At 38.0% G+C, this 20686-nt stretch overlaps 1 protein-coding gene and 1 pseudogene across 2 annotated transcripts in view; one reads left to right on the top strand and one right to left on the bottom strand.

The window, feature by feature from the left end:
* LOC114615333 (murinoglobulin-1-like) overlaps positions 1-19800 on the bottom strand; it is a 41703-nt gene extending 21903 nt beyond the window's left edge. For both annotated transcript variants that reach the window (XM_028761049.1, XM_028761048.1), the window contains exons 1-15: positions 19609-19800; positions 18234-18417; positions 17292-17451; positions 17080-17132; positions 14459-14479; positions 14061-14229; positions 13609-13693; positions 12533-12641; positions 6970-7099; positions 6716-6825; positions 5588-5749; positions 3305-3535; positions 3052-3115; positions 1925-2011; positions 594-742 (exon numbers count right to left, since the gene is read on the bottom strand). In XM_028761049.1, coding sequence (XP_028616882.1) covers positions 594-742; positions 1925-2011; positions 3052-3115; positions 3305-3535; positions 5588-5749; positions 6716-6825; positions 6970-7099; positions 12533-12641; positions 13609-13693; positions 14061-14229; positions 14459-14479; positions 17080-17132; positions 17292-17451; positions 18234-18417; positions 19609-19694 — 1800 coding nt within the window. In that variant the 5' untranslated portion in view covers positions 19695-19800. The remainder of the gene's footprint in view (positions 1-593; positions 743-1924; positions 2012-3051; positions 3116-3304; positions 3536-5587; positions 5750-6715; positions 6826-6969; positions 7100-12532; positions 12642-13608; positions 13694-14060; positions 14230-14458; positions 14480-17079; positions 17133-17291; positions 17452-18233; positions 18418-19608) is intronic.
* Positions 8474-8608, top strand: LOC114615336 (annotated as a pseudogene).
* Positions 19801-20686: the final 886 nt, after the last annotated feature.

The raw sequence follows: 20686 nt of genomic DNA, 5'->3' as shown, positions 1-20686 counted from the left end.
CTGAAGATCTATGATACCACACACATTCAATATGCTGTGTCAAATAATTCAAGGGTCTTATGTTCTTATCACACATACACAAAAATTATAAGGAAAAATTGGAGGGAAATTAAATATACTAACAATTGATAGGCCTGGATCCTATGACTGGTCTCATGTAAGACATTAAGGGTCTTTGAGATAGCTCAGTGGGTAAAGGTATCTGCTGACAAGCCTGTTGAGCTGAACTTGACCTTTTAGACTCATGAGGAAGAACACAGACTTCCAAAACTTGTTCTCTTTCCTCCACGTGTGTACATTCACATGCACATGTGCACACACAGATAAATACAATGAAATGTAAGTTATACAACTTTGAATTAGTTATTAAGGTTTCAGTTCTTCTCTCTTGGTCTCCACTTCCTTGCTTCCTCTCTCTTAAACCTCCGACCATGTGTGTGATTTGGGAATTGAAATCTGGCACTCTGGTAATGTCCACATCTTTGCCACTGAGGCACATACCAGTGACTGGGTTTAGTATATTCATCTGAAATCTGTGTCTTTAAGACTCCCCCCACGCTTTAAAATAGAAATTTTACAAACAAATCTCTCACTTTGTTGCGAAGACACTTTTCAACTTTAAAGGTTGCAGAATCTGCAATCACTTCTCCATCAGGCAGGATGGTGTAGATGAGCATTTTAGCCATGGGGACCATGCTGAACTCCACAGGGATCTCCAAGGCAAAGTTTCCTTTTACTGGAGCTGGAGGAAATGGGAAGAGATGGTCATGGGTTAGACTACTGACAGGAAAACCCAAGTAAGTGAACACGGGAATTTAGAAGACGGTCCATATCTGGAAGACAGTCTTCCTGTCCTGTTGTTACTTGTCTGCATGCTAATGATCTCAGGAGGATATCACAAAGATATCTTCCACCAAGACGTTCATTGTCAAAAGTTATCTTGGTTATTTATAGCTAGACATATGCTAACCTCTTATCTCTTTTATACCTTAGCTTCCCAAACAGCATGTTAGATATTCCTGTTATAAAAAGGGATGAGACAACCTTGGCTTATGTCCCATTTATTATTCAGGTAAAAGGAAGACTAATGGAGAGGAAAGCCTGGTACTCGGGAAGCTGAAAATTAATAATTATCTCAGAGGAGCAAGCCACATTTGGCAATAATAAGCATATTTTTAGTACTAAACTTTTTCTCAATGCAATGTTCACAGTATTTACATCTCTTGAGAGAAATTTATGCATTTTTGAAGTCTCTCTTATTGTTTCTCATGATGGGTGCTATGATTCCTTCTTAGGGTTTGTTGAAGAACTAATTGCATATTTTATTAAATGGCTAAATAGTTTTTATAATTGGTCAATACCATGGAAACTACTTTTCAGTTAATTTGTTGACCATTCACTGACTATCTACCACTTCTAGAAATTACTTGAAAGATATCTGTGACTGTATGGAGCAAGCAAGTTTACATCTAAAACTTGCTGTTAGCCAGTGTCAATAATTATTTTTAAGCTATTAGAGTAATAACATTATTATTCCTAATAAATTCTATTTTTAATTCAATATAAAGAAGAGTTTTACTGTCTCTAACATGAGTGAGACTCCTGTAAATAGTATACGGTTTCAATTGTGCTCCATGTAGTTGATATAGCCATAGAGAGAAATGAATAATAAAAGGTAAAGTATAGAACATGTGTTTGCATGTGGTAAGTGCACTTTGGGAAGAAAAGATGGCAAGATCAGAGCATCGAGATTACCAGGATTCAGTGATAACTTGGTATCTTAATAGGAGCATATGTAAGAGGCCCCATTAAGGGAGTGACAGATGAGTCACATTTTGTTAGAACTGAGCAAGTATAATCAAGTTATGATGGGTGACTTCTCACACAAAGTACAGCAGCTATGGTTTCCTGCCCAAGACCTTACCAGCAGCAAGCCAGCCAATATCCCAGCATAGAAGAGGAGGGATTTGTGAAGACCCACTCTTAGCTGAGGCGCTTTGACACTTGATGGCTGTGGAGGGGAGGAAGAGTCAGATCTGATCAGTGGTGAAGTCTCTGGTAGATTGTTCATGTTTCAGGGGCTGGCCCAATACTTCATCGTGTATGGGTAGCACTAACTGAACTCAAGAGGTTAAAAAAAAAGAAGACGTGCAGTGATGTCACATGCCTTTAATCCCAGCAATTGGGAGACAGAGGCAGGTGGATTTCTAAGTTCGAGGCCAGCCAGAGTGAGTTCCAGGACAGTCAGGGCTATACAGAGAAACTCAGTCTTGAAATAAAAAAAGACATAAAATAGGGAAGGGGCCTTTTGAGGTAGGCAGGGAGGAGTCATGGGGTATTAGTTGGGAGAGGGTATGAATAAAATACATTGTATAAATATATGTAAGTTTCAAAGAATAAATAAAATGTCTTTAAAAGTAAAAATAAAAGAAAGAAGAGATAGTTCATAGGTTAAGATCACTTGATGCTCTTTTAGAAGACCCAGGTTTGATTCCCAGCACACACACTAGGGTGCTCAGAACTCTGTAATTCTGGATCCAGGATATCCAGGAGATCTGATGCCTCTGGCTTTCAGAGTACTTGTAGTGGAACGCATATAGTTACCTACATGCACCTCACACACAATTTAAAAATAATAAAAATGAATCAAACATATGAAAATCAGTGTAGCTAGAATGGTAAGGTCCAAGACTGGTACCCTCCAGATTGTTTTTAGACAGACACTAAGATAACTCATTTGCCTTGGGGATAAATCTGTATGTGATTGCATAGGTTCCTCATGTAGAATGTATCTTGGAGTACTGTGTATATTCAGGTGGTACATATTCACAATAGATTTTCACCATGTTGAATGATACTCAGTTTGGGACTCTGAGACTTTTTTCTGAAGATCATGAGTGAGAGCATACATTGGACATGAGTTCCTACTGTGGAGAGTGTCTATGGAGACACACAAGCACGATGGCACTGTTAGCTGCTCAGTGGTAAGATTCCCTTGGTGAGTATGTGGACTCTCAGTTGGAGAAATGTTACTGTGAGGGAGACACTTACATTCTCTTGGCTCCATGTGATGAGTGTGGTTTCCAGTCTGGATGATGCTGCCCTGGGCCATGACCTAAAATGTAAAGCATTTTCCAAGCTAACATCTATGTTTTACAAGGCTTTCTTTTAAGTGTGCTAGAAGACATAGAAGAATCTATTGTATTCTAGGCAGAAATACCCAGCCTAGAACCCAATGTGTCAGGAGAGACATGGTCAGGAGAGGAAGTACTATTTTTTTTTTCAATTTGGAGCCAGAACTCACCAGGTAGTGGAAAAGGAGCTCTCTCAGCACTCCCAAGTTCTTCCCCTTCAGAATAAAATGTGCCTGAACTGTGTGAATATGGTTGCAGGGCAAGATGCTGCTGGTCTCTGTCTCAAGGTAGATGTAGCTCTTGCTGGGGGAGTAAACAGCATAGGCCACATGGTTTGCCTCTGCAGGTCTTTCTTCCATGCAAAATGAATAGGGACCTGAATTTTCCCCCTTGTGGTAGACCTGGAGAAACAAAGTACTGTGCAGTAGATTGCCTAGCAAGCAGAATCTCTCTTCTATTATCAATCAGCGTATTTTCCCATCTCATTTAATGATGAAATATTTTGTACACCTTATTAAAAATGGAGGGGAATTTTATTAAATGGATTAATGTCTAATACCCTGAATTTTCATAATGGAGGCAAATATTTATACCAAGTAAGAGAGAAGAGGGAAGTTTTCTATTTTTATGAGAAAAAGAAAGTATTTATTGTGCATGTAATAATACAATGAAAAGTATTTACAAATATGAATTTTAGTGCATTGTGACTGTGCTAAATAATGGGTTGACAGAAACATTTTCATATATTAATGTAATGTACTCTGAGCGTACTCATCCATCCTAGTACCCAATCCTATGTTTCCCTCCAGTTCCCTTCCTCCTTAATAGACCCTCTCTGCCTTCATTCCTGTCCTTTCCCTAGATTCCACGTATGGGGGACATACGGGGGATAATTTCTCCTAGACTAATACTTTTTTCTTAAGTTGACAATTTCTAAACCCATTTTTTCTCTATAGACAAGATGATTCTATTGTAAATATATGAGTAAAAGTCCAATGTGCACATACTTCCAATATTCTCTGTCTACTCATGTAATGGTGGGCTTCTCCACCTGTGTCCAAGTTCACGAAATAATGACTGAATTATTATGAATAATTTTTTAGTTAAAAAACTTTGAGTTCTCCTGTTAACTCTTAACTCAGTTATCCTGTTTATTCTTTTCTGTGGTTACCTCTCCTCAGTTTGGGGTGAATCTCCCATACCTGACTCTATCCCAGAAATTCTCCCTGTACCGAAACTCTCCCTTCTCTTTTCCTACCTAGACTAATAGTCCAACAGCTTATTATTGACAGGTGATTCTTCCATGCATTGCCCAAGAGATTCTCTGTAAACACTCATCACCAATAGGCATTAATGTTGACTCCATAACCCAGCTGTGCTGAGAACTGCTGAGATAGCCATGGGATGTAGATGTCTCCAACATATGTTAGCTTTCATTCATATGGCATGTATATGGCCATGGCATACCTGTAGTTTATACTGGCTTCCCTTTGGATTTTAGTAGAAGCTCTGAGCTTAATAGTCATACTAATTTATCTTTGCACCAACTGTGCCTATAGGTTCCTTTGTTCCCATAACCTTGCCAACATTTGCTTTCCTGATGATAGCCATTTTGATGGGTGAGATGAACTTTCAGCATAGAATCATTGGGTTCCCCTGGACCTTTTTACTGTTCCCTTTGGTCCCCATGATTGCTCTCAGTCATATTTATTATTTCCTTCCATTCATCAGTTTTGTATTTCTCATGTTCTAGTTCTGTTAACAATAAGAGGTACACCAAAAGGTACATTATTTATGTGATAGCTGTCTGATTGTTTATTATAGAATTTTACTCCTGGTAGACTGTACAAATTCTTTTTTTTCTTTTCTCAGACTTCCTTTTCTGCTATTTTAGTAATAAAGTTTATCTCTATTTTTAAACTTAACTGTTTAACTTACATTGTATATTCCACTTTCTGTTTATTGGAACTGGGAGTATAATGGCTCTTTTTCATTTTTTTAAATTATATTCATACTTACTAGGATTATACTTAATGAGTGGGAAAGATAAACTATAAAATCATGGCCACAACTTTCAAGGCACCTGAAACCAAATTAAGAGACAAAGTGTGAAGATGTTGGTATCACAGAGGTAATGAATTTGAGGATACACAACACCTATCCTTGACTAAATAGACAAAAATGAACTTTTAATCACTTTTTATTTGAAGGTCCTAACTTGAGATATTTAAAACATAAATAAAGTAAAAGAGACTATAAAAAAAACCTTATTCTGTTAAAAATGTATTCACAATGTATTATCATACTTTTATTAATGATCAGAAACTTTTTGGTTTTGCCTAAAGTAAGAGAGTTTGGCATGGAATATTCTTTTCATTAAGGTTCCCAATATTGAGTTCATGCTGTTGCAAAACTTCATCTTGTGTCTTATGCCCTCCTCATTTTTGACTTACTTTGATATGGAGTGAATAGTCTGAGATGCCACTGGTGTCTATGGAGAACTTTGCCAGGCCATTCTTATCAGTGGTAGTAGCATTGGTATACCTAATTTCTTGTGCTTTGATGAAGACTTGCTCATTTGGGATAGGAGCTCCTTTGATATCCACTAGGCGGACCTAAGTTGAACAAGAAAGTAACATATAGTCTAGGCATGGAAATACAATGTAAAATGTAAGAGAAAGCCCTGTTTCAGTATTATATAAAGATTCCAAAGCTGCGCCAACTAATTCAGCATGCAAAACTGTTTTTCAAAAATCTATACCAGCAGAACTAGCTGTCCTGTTCAAATATAGGAACTAAAGGTATAATATTCTTTTAATTTTACTGGATATTTTATTTATTTACATTTCAGATGTTATTCCATTTCCCCATTCACCCCCAGAAACCCTCATCCCATCCCCCTGCTTCTATGGGGTTGGAACCCCACTCTCCCACTCCTGCCTCCCCTCCCTTGCATTCCTCCACACTGGGGCATCCAGCATTCACTGGTCCAAGGGCCTCCTCTCACAACAATGCCTGACAGGGCCATTCTTCACCACCTATAGTGCTGTAGCAATGGATTCCTTCCATGTGTGTTCCCAAGCTGGCAGTTTAGACCTTGGGAGCTCTGGTTGGTTGCTATTGTCATTCTCCCATTTCAAATGCTTAACATCATAACAGATGCTTTATAGATGCTTTCTACTTTCCTATTATTCATTTGAAACCATCAACAAATCAATTGGGTAAACTAGGAAGTAGATGCTCTGACACAATCACAAGAACAACTTGTGAGGGCGCAGAGGCTAATGGAGTGTGTGGATTTGTTATGGATATGTAGCACATGGTGCTTCACCATTGAAACACAGTGACATTCTGGGGTTTAAAGTACAGTAGTTATCAATGAAAACCTTGCTGCATATGTTTTAGATTTGGAGCCTCTTCATAACCTTTCTAAGTATTCAGTTTAGTTCTGGGAATTGCATGTTATGTACAAAGTCCACCACTAAGCTGCACTTCTTGTGTTCCAACCAATGATGTCAGACACATTTAACATCAAGCAGACTGGTCTGGGTTGTTACAGCTTAACCATCTATGAACCTTACTTTCACAAAGAATGGAATTCCATGTCTGAAGTGTGAATCTGCTTTCAGAAATATGAGCTTGCTTGTGGTTCTTTTAATTTCAGTTTTTCTGGATCCACTATACTTGAATCCTAAAGAAGAAATTAGTGACAACATTGAACTCCCAAGCTGGTTAGAGAGTTGCTTGCATTCTGCATCCTTTGAGCCATCATCTCGATGTGAGAAGATATCAATTTCACAGCTTCATCTTCTATATTCTTATGTTACTCACATACCTGTCCCTTCTTCTGTAACAGTTGCATTCACATGGAAGAGCTGGATTCTACAATATCTTGTGTTTGTTATGTTTGATTGGAGAGTCCTGATGTTTGCTTCCTCTGTCCTGCACCCATTGCTGTCTAGCTTCTATGTGAGATAGAAAGTAACATGGCACACTGTTCAGATTGATGGTCTACTCAAATCCACACATGAAGACTTCTTTCAGAAAATGAGCACTTATTGAATGGTGTTCTGGTTATAAGCATGGGACTCAGCTCAAAGACTGGGCTGCTGTGTGCCATGATCATGACTAGTTTCAGTGCTGCCTTGGCTTAGTCATCTATAAATATAGTGATTACCTATTTAATATTAAGTGTTATCTACTAAGGAATATTAAGTAAACTCTCCATTGTAAATGTATGAGCACTTAACTTGCATGTCATTAGGATTTTATAAGCACCTTCTATTATTAAAATAGCAATCACAGACATGGATGCAGCTCAATGCTACATTTTGCCAGCAGGCAGGAAACTGTTGGCATGATACTTAGTGCCAGTAAGTAAAGTGAAATCCATTTCTAGAGTGAAATGGTGCTTAGAAGCTGCTAGCTAGCATGTGGTTCTGTGAGCAAGAAAAGTCTTCATAAGAAAGAACTAACATTATTCTGAACAGTGAACGATAAGAGTTACCAGAATCAGTATTTTGTTCTTAATTAAATTTAGGCTTCACAGCTTGCTTCTTCCACATTTTCATTGTTACAATTATTGTTGGCATAATAGTATACAGTATTTAATTTAAATTGCATTGCTCTAACAACTTTGGTTTTCTGCTGTTATGTCAGTTTGTTTGGATCCCCTTCCCCTGTCTGGGCTGCCTCATCCTTCCAGCCTTCATAGAAGATGTCCCCACTCTTACTGCAACTTGACATGCTAAAGCTGGTTGAAATCCATGGGAGGCCTTCCCTTGTCAGAGAGGAAGGGATGAGAGGAACATGGGTAGGATGAGAGGAGTTGAGGAGAGACTGGGAAGAGAGAAGGGAGGGGAAGCTATGGACAGGATATAAAGTAAATAAATAACTTAATTAAAGAAAAAGAAACAGGGGAAACATGACCAAGCAGGGAAGTATGACATGTACAAAAGTATACAGCTGTTCACTAACTGAATCCTAGGATACACAGTTGTCATAATGCTGGACAAATAATCCAGTAGTCTAGTTTTGGAAATGACTAGTGACCTCAAAGAGAATTTAAACAAGCGGATGATGATATGAATGCTACCAATTCAGAACAAGACTGAGAAAATCAGCAACAGATGTGATGGTTAATAAAAGATAAATAGTATGTGAACCAACCAGAACATCCAATAAAGTCATCGGAATAAACACATAATCATCAACAATAGTCCAAAGTGTAAATTATTTTAACAATTTAATTAAGATACACAGGCTAGGTCTCTTGCTGCAGCATTGCAAGTGGCAGCCCCTTGAGCACCAGCTCAGAATGAGACTTGAGTTGGACGAAAATGGCAGACAAGCCTGCAGTAGGGGAAATCACCAGCTTCAATAAAGTCAAGGTGAAGTAAACTGGGATGCATGAGAAGAACACCCTGCCAACCAAAGAAACCATTGAATAGGAAAAGAGGAGTGAAATTTCCTAGAAGCATAGGAGGACTTTCCCACACCACCCCATCATTTTTGAGAGCCCCATCATTATGTGGAAGAAAGGTCACCTGTAAAATGGATGGATGCAAGACAAAAGATGCACTGTGAACCCACCAGGCCACTTGGTTTACCCTGTGATGTCATAGAAAATTATTTGTATGACTGATGAAAATAAATCACACCTCATGGCCAAAAAAAAAGAAAAAAAGACAAAGGCTAGCTAATTAGACTAAAAAGAACACATACACAGATTAAAAATGAAAGGCTAGGAAGGGATAGATCAAAGAAATCCAAGCGGAGAAGAAATATAAATAGCAATACTCATGTATGATAAAATAGACAAGTTCAAATGTAGTTACAAGAAATAAAATAGTCACTACCTATGAGTGAAAGGAATAAACAAAAAAAATAGAATTCTAAGTAAACATGTCAATCCATCATATTTCAGGAAAGAAATACTATTAAGCAAAGATTAGATAGATCCAGGTACAATAATAATGGGTAACTTTACTACTACACAGTCATTAGTTGATCATCTGGCCAAAAATTAATAATTCTTTGACCATTGTATATAAATTTCATCTGAATTTAAATATTCCATCTGGAAGGAGGCTTACTGAGACTCAGAACATATATGAGACTTATAAAACTGAGGGCGTAAACAACTTACAAGGCTCAAGAAATTCCTAAAACTGAAAAAATTGTAAACAGGCTACAAAAATTCATGTCCACAAAACCAGCTCTACAGAGAATACTAAAAGCAGTACTTTGGACTGAAAAGAGGGAATAGCAAAGCTACAGAAAGAAAACAAATGAAATAATAATTACTGAAACACAAAGTAAGGTTAAACAAAAATAGTACCAAAAGTAAAATCAAAGTAATCAACATGCACCTTTCAATGATAACTTTAAATATTAATAGGCTCAACTCTCCAATCAAAAGATATAGGATAGTAGAAAAGGTTAAGAAAGAAAATCAGTTATTTTGTTTTCAAGAAACTCAGTTTCTCTTCAGAGATAGATATTTCAGAGTCAAGGGATTGGAAAAGTATTCAAAGCAAATGACCAGAAAGCTAGCAGTCATTACTATTATAATATCTGACTAAATAGATCTGAAGCAAAAATTGATTAGATGAGATAAAGAAGGGCACTTTATTCTGATAAAGAGAACAATTAACTGAGAAGACACTACAGTTATCAGTTATGAACCAAGTTCTAGCACAGACACTTTCATAAAAAGCATACCACTTGATTTCAAGACACTAATGAAACTCAACTCAGTGGTTATAGTTGATGTCTGCACCCTAATTTCTCCAATAGGAGATTTGAACAAAAAAGAAACACAGAATCATCAAAATTAAATGACATCAATTTATCACTTGGAACTAATGGATATTTATAAAACATTCCATTGACACACCAAAAAATATTTATTCCTTTTAGTAGTGAACTGAAATTTCTCAAAAATAGATGACAAAGCAAGACACAAACCAAATATGAACAAATACATAAGAATTGAGATAACCCTGTGCAACCTATCTGACCACAATCCAATAAAGCTTAAAATCAACAGCACAAGGATCTATAGAAATTACAAAAAATCATGAAAATCAAACAACACCCTGCCTAATAATGAATAAATCAAGGAAGAACTCAAAGAGAGAAGAAAAACCTGGATTTAAATGAAAATTATAGGATGACACAAAAGCCTTTGGAAGATGTTTGACACGAGAGAGACTTAACTATTTCTGAGTTCTGCTGAAAATAAAGAAAGAATATAACACAAATAAATGACTCAATGATATAAATCAAGGATTTAGAAAAAAAACAAATGTCAATTCAAACTCTGTATTAGTAGAGAGAAAGAAATAATAAAAACCAGAGCAGAAACTAATGGAGCAGAAATAAAGAATACAAAAATAAATCAATGAGTCTAAGAGATAGTTATTTAAGAATATAAGATAAAGACCAATATTTGGCACAATTAACCAAAAGAAAGAAAGAAAATGACCCAATTAATAGAATCAGGAACGTTCAGAGTTACATTACACAGACACTAAATAGATTTGGCATATTGTAGGGGAATACTTTAAAAACCTGTACCTAATTAATTTCTAAAACTTAAATCAAGTGGACAGATTTCTGCATCCATCCAAAACACAAATGTTAACTAAGAAGAAATCGATAACTTAAAACGTCACAAAGATTCTATAGAGAGAAACCTACTACTGCCATTTTTCTTAATCAATATAGTTCCTTACTGTACCTAAAGACTTACTCTTAATCTAACAGATGTATGTGGCTCTCACCTCATCAAAAAATCTCGTTTTTCAAGAGTCAGAGACCTTTATAGAGATCCACAACCTATGAAAATGCAAAGAACTGCCTAGGATTGCCCAACCCAAACAATAGTTCACCAACATAACCCCTACATCTAAGGATCAGGAAAAATCATGGAACAAGGTTCAGAAATATTGTAAAAGATCAGAAAGCCTGTTGCAAAAATAGTGTCTTTCAGACACAACAGGGACAAGGCACACATAAAATCCCAACAATGTGGTTGCCTGAACAAGACTTAAATAATGGTAAAGAAGTTAACCTGCTAACGTGGTAGAAAGGGGACATTTCACAAAGCCCTACCCCTAGATCAAGAGCTACAGGGAACCAATAACTGCTGAGAATGCCTGAAATAAATATAAAAGTCTATGGGAGTCAGGAGTCACTTGGCCCTACAGATAACATACAGGTTACACAGACTGTTGTAATGTACAAATGACATCTTCCATAACGATGGGTTTTATTGACTGAGAAACTGTTCAAGATAGAAGTTTAGAAAGGAAAAGTCTGGAATAGATTCAAGTGTGGCCTTGTCTCCTCTGTTGAGGACACAAGCTTGTGTGTTTAACCTTCCTGTTTTCTCTAATTTTTATCTGTGAGCACAAGAGCCTGAAGTCCTATACATCTCATGAATTGTGGGTGAGACTACAGCCTGGTACAACCACTACACACATCAGAAGAAGAAGCTCCTCAGAAAATGGAAGGTGGAGGTACCATATGCTCAGCTGTCAGGAATCTATAAACGGAATCTATATCAGCACACCAAAATGTGTTCTCATTCATGGCTTGTCATTTATGTGAGTTAAAGACAAGTGAGTCCACCAGCTGATAAACTGGTAATCAAAACCAAGTAGGAGAATATCATGGGTACAGATATTATCACCTTTTAAAAGATATACCAGACTCTAAAACACATCAGTGCATGTTTTCTGTCATATAGGATAAAACAAAAGAGAAGCAAAACACAGCAAAACAGAAGTTGTTCCATTTGAGAAGAGAGAGGGTCTGGCGGGTGGAGGGATGGAAAGAGTGAGGTACATAATGAAGGAAGGAATCAAGTACATGATACACTTGAATGAATAGATAGTACAAAAGTCTATTTAACTTACTTGCACTTTATATGTGCTCATTGAAATACACTTTCAAAGGATAGTCTATAAGACACAAAGGTAGTGGGGGTTACATAGGAAGAGGAGAATGACACATAAAAGTGAGGTACTAAGGAAGCAGAGGCAGCAATGGAACAGGGAATGTCGTTAAAATACATGATACTTATGTATGAAAATGTCATAAACCTACTATTTTGTACAATGAATATATACTCAAAATAAATTTGATGGCCAAGTGAAGTTGTTGAAATATACCTTTAATAGTAGTGGGTCCCAGGATTATCACTTTTGTCATTGAGGGGCTTCTGGGTATTGCACACATGCCTGACTAATGTTCCATCCCTGAGATACAGCCCAAGGTCCCAGACATCCTTCTTCAATGTCTGGGTATTCGTTTCCTTTCACCTTTGCAGTCTGCATTTCTGTTAGTTAACCTTGGATATTTAAAACAAGCCTTTGAACAAATTCACTCACCTGGGAGTTGACTTCTTTGCATTCAGACTCAGTCTTAGAGCCCAAGTACTGATATTCATGGCATATGGTTATCTTTACATCTCCAGGGACAGGCTTCCCATAGGTATATCTGTCACAAGATAAATTCAAAGTGGCCACAGTCTTTCTAAAGTAGACACCCACTGTCTTCTCACAGAGTCTGTGTCGTTTCATAATGACAACAAACATGACCCATTATTATTACTCCTGACACTTTCTAACCATATGCATCAAGAATTTGTGACATAAATAAATTAATTAATAAATAATAAAAATAGCCCTATTAAGAATCTATGGAAGACATGGCCTTCTCCCTTTTGTGGTTCGGAAAAAGATTAACTAAACAAACCAGGATCCCCTGCTACTAAATAATGGGGCTGAGATGAATGGGGAGCATGGGAAAGGACTCAGAGCTATTCTAACAAACCTCCTTAACACTTTGCCTTTGTTCTATCACTTTTAGTTTTTGAGCCTGTCCACCATAAGGACAAGCAGCTATGAGCAGAGATGTGTGTCTTCTGTTTATTTAGGCACATATTGCAAGTTCCTTCTCTTATGGTTCTAGACTTCAAAAGAAATTTTAGTTGTAGTACAATGTCCTAATTTGTCAGACACAAAAATGCAAGCAGAAGACTGAGGTGTCTGGAGGTTAAACTTGGGTGGCAGTGGTTTGCCCTGGAGGCAGACAGGGAGCTCTTGTTTCTCTACTTTCAGTCATCCCATAAGGGGGCAGCAAGATTCCTTGATCTAGTGCCTGTGTTCTCTTCACATGGGTCAGTGAATCTTATGAGGTCCCTTCCTGTCTCCAAAAGGAGCGACTCTGTGCTGTCTCACAAAATTGATTTTATCCATTGATATCAGCATCCATCAGTGAATGATTGCGCAGTAATCAAAGCAGAGCAGTAAGTGACACAAAAGAACACCACAGGGGAAACATTCTGGTGAGAAAAGGACACAACCATAGTATTTCTACATATTCTTCAATGATACATTATCCTAGGGATTCACGGTGTCTGAGTACATTCTTAAATATAGAAGGACAGAAGTATGTAACTCACTTTGCACATGCAGTCACTCTGAGTATTTCATCATGCACAGAGATGGCATTTGGGACTGTCACATCGACATCAAATCTGGGAAGCACTATTGGGAGAGAGAGGAGACACTCAGGTGCATAGTGACTTGTCTCGTTGCCTAAATGATCAGTCTCTGCTCAGAAATGGTGATTTCCCATTATTAAGGCATGTCCACGCAATAAAGTTAGAATATTGAGTGGTTACACATTATGTCACTTCTTGCAAATCACACTTGAAAAGGAAAAACAAACAACAAACAAGTAGTTTGCTTCTGAAAAATCCTAGAACTTTCTGGAAGTCCCATGTTGCTAGATGGATAGCCTTAGCTGGAGTCAGATGAAACCCAGCCACTCACTTTGTTTAAAATAATTCATCCTATGGTAACCAGAAACCTAGGACATCCACTCTCTCTTTTTGGTCTTCCCAATCCTTACCATATTCCATCACAGTGAAGGAGTGCTTTTCCTTCACTCCTGACTGTTTGTGCATCACTATCTTGTAGGAGCCCTGAATGGGCTCTGATGCCAGGCTGAAGGACATTTGCTTAAACCCGTTCTCTGTCTTAATATCTTGCCACTGCATAATTCGGTTCATTTTCGGATCCTGTGAAAGAGGTTGTAGATTTTCTAAGTCAATAAAGTATTAAGTACAACAGTGCATATAAGATCACTGTGTTAGTGACAGAAGCATTTGGGAGCTTGGTAATATTCTTTCTGGGAAGGAAGAAGTAAAGGTCACCTGGGAAATAACAAACCAGTTAGCAACATTCCAATATCAGGTTACTTTCATAAGATTGATATCTCGCTGATTATGAAACATTTAATTATCTTACCTCAATGTAAGCCAGAGGAAACTGAAACACAAGGAAAACAATGTTAGTTTAGAACAGCAGGCAAATCTGTTTCCAAAAATATTTACATTGTAATTCCTAACTATCAAAATTATAGTCATGAAGTAGCAACAAAAATAAAAGGAAAATGTGGTTTGGTGATCACCACAACATGAGGAACTGCATTAAAGACTCGAAGTATTAGGAAGTATAAGAACGACTGATTTAGAAATTTCACACACAAAGCAAATTCAATAAATTAATAGAATAGGCCATAGGATGAGAATTTCCAGGAAAATGTAATGAACTTAATATCTAGTAACAAAGTCAATTGTAAGCCAATTCATTACCATAGAGAACTTTTAAGTATATTTTCTAGAACTATCTTAATCATATGGATCACTCAATGGATAGGGACTCACAAGGAAACTTTGAGGGACATCATCTGCAGGATTTCTCTGATGTTCTGGGAGACCTGCCCTTAGCCCTTACAGTATGGTGATTACAAAATTTAATGTTCATATCAGAAATATTTTTAGTTTGAAGTGGGGTTACTAGAGTTAAATATATCCAATCAAATGTAAAACTTGGAAGTGTTCCGGGCAAGCCATTTATACCCACTGTACACCAGGCAGTGCCTTCCCATTCCTTGTCTGATGATCTAGAAAGGCATTAGCTTGTGTAATCAATACTCACCTCTGGAGCACAGCTCAACAGAATAAATCAAGGCCTAACTCTGGTCAAGAAATTTCAAGAAAGGGCTCAGTAGCTCCTCTTGCTTCAAAGGAGAGTTGCTGCTGACCAGGGCAGGGGTGCATGTCCAGAACTTTGGTGGGTGAAGTGTTTCTGATCAATCAGATGAAGTGTACACAGTAAAGACAGACAGTGACAAAGTCATTTAAGGTTCTCTGGTAATTGAGCTGTCTCAAGAGGCAAGCTTACTTCAGGTGAGCATAAGATTAAAGGAGACACAGCCACTTCTAGCAGTGAATAAGGGATCAAGCAATGGCAGTTGTAAGGGAATTTTAGTGATGTTGAACTCATTTCTGAAAGTATAGGGGGAAAAGCCATGAAATGGATGATGAAAATGTGGTACAGGTGTTCAAAATGGAATTTTGTTTAGCTGTAAAAGCAAAGTCACAAAAGCTGCAGGCAAATAGATAAAACTTAAAAAAAAGTTACACAGATAAGGTAGGCTCAGAGAGAGAATGGCTGTGTGCCCTTTCTCAAATTGACTCCTCACTTCAAATATTTAGAGTTATGTGTTCATTTTGGAGTACCTATGGAAGCAAGAAAACCAGAAGAGGGCCACCTTGGGGGGTGGAATTCCTCACATAGGGGAGATAGCATGATGTAGGTGACATGAAAACAAAGTGTACTGGGAGACATACAGAAAGTTGAACCAGGAATCAGTGTGTGGAGTGGGAGAGTTGGGAGGGGAGGGTGGAACAGGGGAGAGAGAAGCATGGGAAAAGGAAAAGGAGAAGGTGGAAAAAGTGAGAGAGTAGGGTGGAAGAGGTAAGTAAGATGGGAGGGTGGGAGGGTTAACCAACACTAAGGGTCTTTGAAAAAGCCATGTGGAAACTTACTACTTTATACATGAGTTAAGAAAAATAAGGCCAATGCTAAAAAGAAAGAAGACATCTCAAAGATCCTTAAACCCCCAGTCTTAGAGAAAGACAGGACTTCCCTATCACCTTCTGCAGTCTTTCCACCCATGTGCCTGCAGTGTGTGTGTTTCCTCACCTCTAATAAAATCCCCTTCTCACTGGCTGATTTTGCCTACTGTGCTCAAGATTTTTCCTGCCTTTTAATTCTTTAAGTTGCAGAGAAATGAACCCAAAACAGTAGTAGAAAGACCACTTTATAACAAGCACACAACACCAATTGGAATTCAAGGTAAGTCATTTTTACTAGTAAATTCAGCAAGTTCAATGTGATAAAAACTAATAAGATACTTGAAATGACTGTAGAGCCAATAACCTGGGGTTTCATACAGCAGAGGCCCCAGGATAGAATCCACTGTTATTATACTGCTAAAAGACACAATATTAAACTAACTTATACTAATCTATCTTTGTATTTATAGATTAAAGCATCCTTTGGCCCTCATCAGAGAAGCTTCTGTTCATACTAGAGGGTATTTGAAACAGATACCCACAACTGGCCTAAGTACAGAGAACAAGAGACTGAAACACAATTTTATTTTTAAAAGAGTCTAATTAGGGAAGAACCTAAGTGTTAAACATGAAATTATAAAAATAATAGGACTATCTGAGAAATACCTCTGTTACACTAGCAATGGATTTCTTTAAAGGATGACACAAAGTAACAGAATCTGCAAAACAAAAGACTGAAAAACGTGAGGTTGTATACAGTATAAGTCTCCACAAAATATGAAGAAAACCCAGAGATGTTTATCCACTAATGGACTACAAAATACAGACACTCCCATATAAGGAAGCCATAGGATGGCCTTTGGTAACTGAGTGAGGGATATAAACTGGCAAAAGAGAAGAATAAACAAAAAGATCAACTCATACTTCAAAGGGACTGGAAATTAGGATATTGCATTGACATTTTTTCCTGAAGAACCCACAAATGCCCATAGATAATAGACTCACCAACTCATTCAGGGGGTGTAGATTTTTATCCATAGAGACAACCCGAAATTTAACTGGAGAGAGAGAGAGAGAGAGAGAGAGAGAGAGAGAGAGAGAGAGAATATGAATGAATGAATGAATGAATTTTCTAGTGAGGTCCAAAGACCCAGGCCTTCTTCGTGCCATGTTGAGGATGGCATCTTAATTCCTTTGCCCACTATGGAGCTTCATACCTGACTGTCCTGGTTTGTACACTGGCTTATCTGTCTGGATGAAGACAACACTTTCTTTGTTCTTCACAAGCACAGTATTCTTCTTGCTGAATTTATGTGTTGACCCTTTGATGTCAATATCAAGAGACTCCTTCTCTTCAGAAGAGGACAATCTAGGAATCTGAGAACATGAGACCCTTCACCATCTGACTCTCTGCACTTCTTAGATTACCTCATTAACCTTCTCTTTTTCCATCTTACAAGGATGAAATGGGGGGGTGCATCAGTTTCTGTTTATGTGTTATGTGGACAGAAAAACTGTGAGAGGGGAAAAAAGGATGAAAAGAAAACACAACCTTTTTTGTAAGTCAATGTGAGTTTATGTGAGTAACAACACCACAGTCATTTTTAGGGAGTAAATGGAATCTTATTAAGAATTATCTCTAAGAAATGAAAGAAAATTAGCTCTAACTATGAAACTGAGGTAGAGAGAAAGGTAATGTATCAATGATGCTAGGAATTACATCTTGAAAATAGGTTTTCAAAGAAGAAGCCCAGCACTTACTCAGGATATCAGGATCACGCATAGGAGATGTCATCCTAGTTAGCTGGAGTGCTGTTTCAAAGTTTATGACCTCACTAGCAGGAAGTACTATGAATTAGAGAGCCCTTTCTTTGTGAAGTTGGATTATTCGTGGGAATTCAGTGGAAAAACAGCATTTGCACAAGTATTGACTCTCCTCATTTTTGGGGTGGGATGGTCTAAGGTATTTGTTCATTGGGTAAGTGTTATAAATTTCTATTGTTTTGAGTTCATACTTATGCTTCTAGATTAACCTTTTCTAGAAATATGTATGGATACTGTATATACATATTCACACACATGTTCATAAGTATATAAAACAAATCAGGACAAGTATTGAAAGGTTTTCACGCGCAGCTTGTACAGGTCACAGTACTCACAATGAAGGAAACACAGTGGAACAAGTCCTTGTCAACCACAAGCTCATTGAGCAGGCGTTTCCTTTCAGAGTGAGTTATCAAGGAAGCTGTGACAGTCACTGTCTCATTCAGATGGTAGAGATGGAGGCAGATTTTCTCAGTGGTCTCAGTGTAGAGCTGGGAAGGGGCCAGCACCATATACTTCCTGGAAAGGAAAGAGTTCCCGCCAGCTGATGGCAGATCTCATTGTCTATAACTGGAGTTTCATCACAGTAACCATTATCGTTCATGTTTCACAGCCTGAGATAGCAGGTTGACACTGTGACAGCTGTCACAGCTTGTGGCACAACAGAGTGGCAATAGAATTATCAGTTAATCAAACACCAGCTTCTGCAGTGATAGCTGCCAAGGCAGATTCGAATGGCATGTCCTCACTTCACTAAGCAGCCAGAACTCAAGGTCTAGAACTATTTTGTTTGTTTGTTTTTGTTTTTAGTGTAAATATGGGAGGAACAATCATTATTTTCATAAAAATGTATCATGATAGGTTTTCATTGCCACGTTTAGATTCTTAAAAAAATAACTCAATACCCTGTTTTTTATTTTTGGGTACTCTTCAACCTAAGAGTCATCATGTGTCTGTGAAATTTAAACTTGCATGATTCACTTATGTTACACTTTAGCAAGTGCCAAAGGCTATCTGTAGGAATAATTCTATACATTTTCCTAGAATTAGAGATTTTGTCCCCCAAAATCGAGCCTGTCACTGCTATATCACACTATGTAAAAATATCACCAACTTGCTTTTTATTTTAGCCACCTTAAATATATTTTCAGATCACAGATGCAAAAAACCACACTCAGCAATATAATCTTAATTATATGTTTATTTTGGACATCAAACAACAAATTCTACTGGTAGTTTAATTCAAGGTCTTTGATCCTAATAGGAATGTTGTTCTAGGACACAAACATCCACAAGGTTCTGATCTGTCTGAAGTCTTACCTGTCTCAGGGTTAAACGATAAGCTGCACATTTCCAACCAAAAATGCCAGCAATTTAGATGTTTATTTTCAAAGTGATTAAATAGTTTCAACACCCAAAAATGTCTCTGACTATTGGGATTTGAGATACTGCTGGTTCACTAATCATGGGTACACTATTCTAAATCACACCACACCTCAGTTTAGAAAAGCTGACTGCTTTAGAGTAGGAAAAAAGATTACCTAGAATCATGAAATACTAAAGCTGGAGAACATATATACAGTTAGTTTTTAATTAAAAAGCAAACACAATTTAGGGAGGCTTTCAAGGGAAGGGACTGTGAAAGGAAAAGAAAGGAATAGTGCTTTGATTGGAAGAGGGACAATATGGAAGGAACTTGGAGGTACTCACGGGTCTCCATTGCGCAAGGAAGAAGAAGGCAGGAAGGCAAAAAGAACTGAAAAAAGGCACAGCTGAGCCTGTCTGTTCTTCCACATGGTGTGGTAAGAGAGGACAGGATGACAGGGCTTATGGTGTCCTCCTCCTTAACATGGTGTCCAGAGTCCTCCAATCCACAGCAGTCTATTTATGATTCCTCTGTGTGAACAGAATGCTCTGCCCAAGGTGTACAAATAGCAACATAGAATATTTGCTCTCTGTCAATGTCAATGTGTTCAGTGGTTGCCTAAGAAGAACTCAAATAAATTACAACAGTCTCAGGAAAGGTGCCGTCCGTTGTTGGTAAAGGATCAAGGCCACAGTTCGAGCAGACTCAATCCTAATTACCAGTAAATCATTGCAGCAGGTGGCTATGCTATGACTGTTTGCCACTTCCCTTCTTCTACTCGCTTAGAATCTACTAGTACTCTCTGGGATTTGACATCTCGGTTTCTCTCTTTCCTTATTTGAGAGTCACTAGAATCATACAGACAGGAGATTTTAAGTCCTCCTGTCTCTGATCATCCAAGCATGTACTTTTATGGGTCTTGTGTATAAAAAGTGAACTTTGGATACTGGGCAAGCCCAAAAACTCACCTATTACAAGTCACTGTGCCTAAATCATCTTTGTTAGAACAGAAGTCCACACACTTTATTTAGAAGTTTGCTTCTATCTCTACAGTTTACTAGGAGGCCAAGTACAACATATGAAACCAAAGGGTATTGCTTCAAATGTGGAGGTAACAGTATTTGGGATGCAGCTCAGTTCTTCTGGAAGGTTGTTAAGGTATGAGTTGGGAACCACATTAGAATTTCTAGACTAGCCCTTCCACCCCTCACCTGGTTCTTTTGATTGGGACAGATACCTAGCTGGTCTATTCCTGTGGAGACACCGTATCCTGAGCCATCCTAAAGGAGCCGCTGCAGTCAGACCAGTGGGTAAGAACCCTCTCCCACCTCCCTATGCCCCAGAGTTACAACTGGGAGCAAGTGGTGCTCAGGCCCCATCAACAACCTAAGCCCTGTACCTCCGGAATACCACTCCTCTTCC

The sequence above is a fragment of the Grammomys surdaster genome, unplaced genomic scaffold (assembly GCF_004785775.1).
Source record: "Grammomys surdaster isolate TR1022 unplaced genomic scaffold, NIH_TR_1.0 126660, whole genome shotgun sequence".
In the NCBI taxonomy this organism is placed as follows: Eukaryota; Metazoa; Chordata; class Mammalia; order Rodentia; family Muridae; genus Grammomys; species Grammomys surdaster.
Note: the sequence above shows the minus strand (reverse complement) of the source record. Positions and strands in the feature narration are given on the sequence as shown.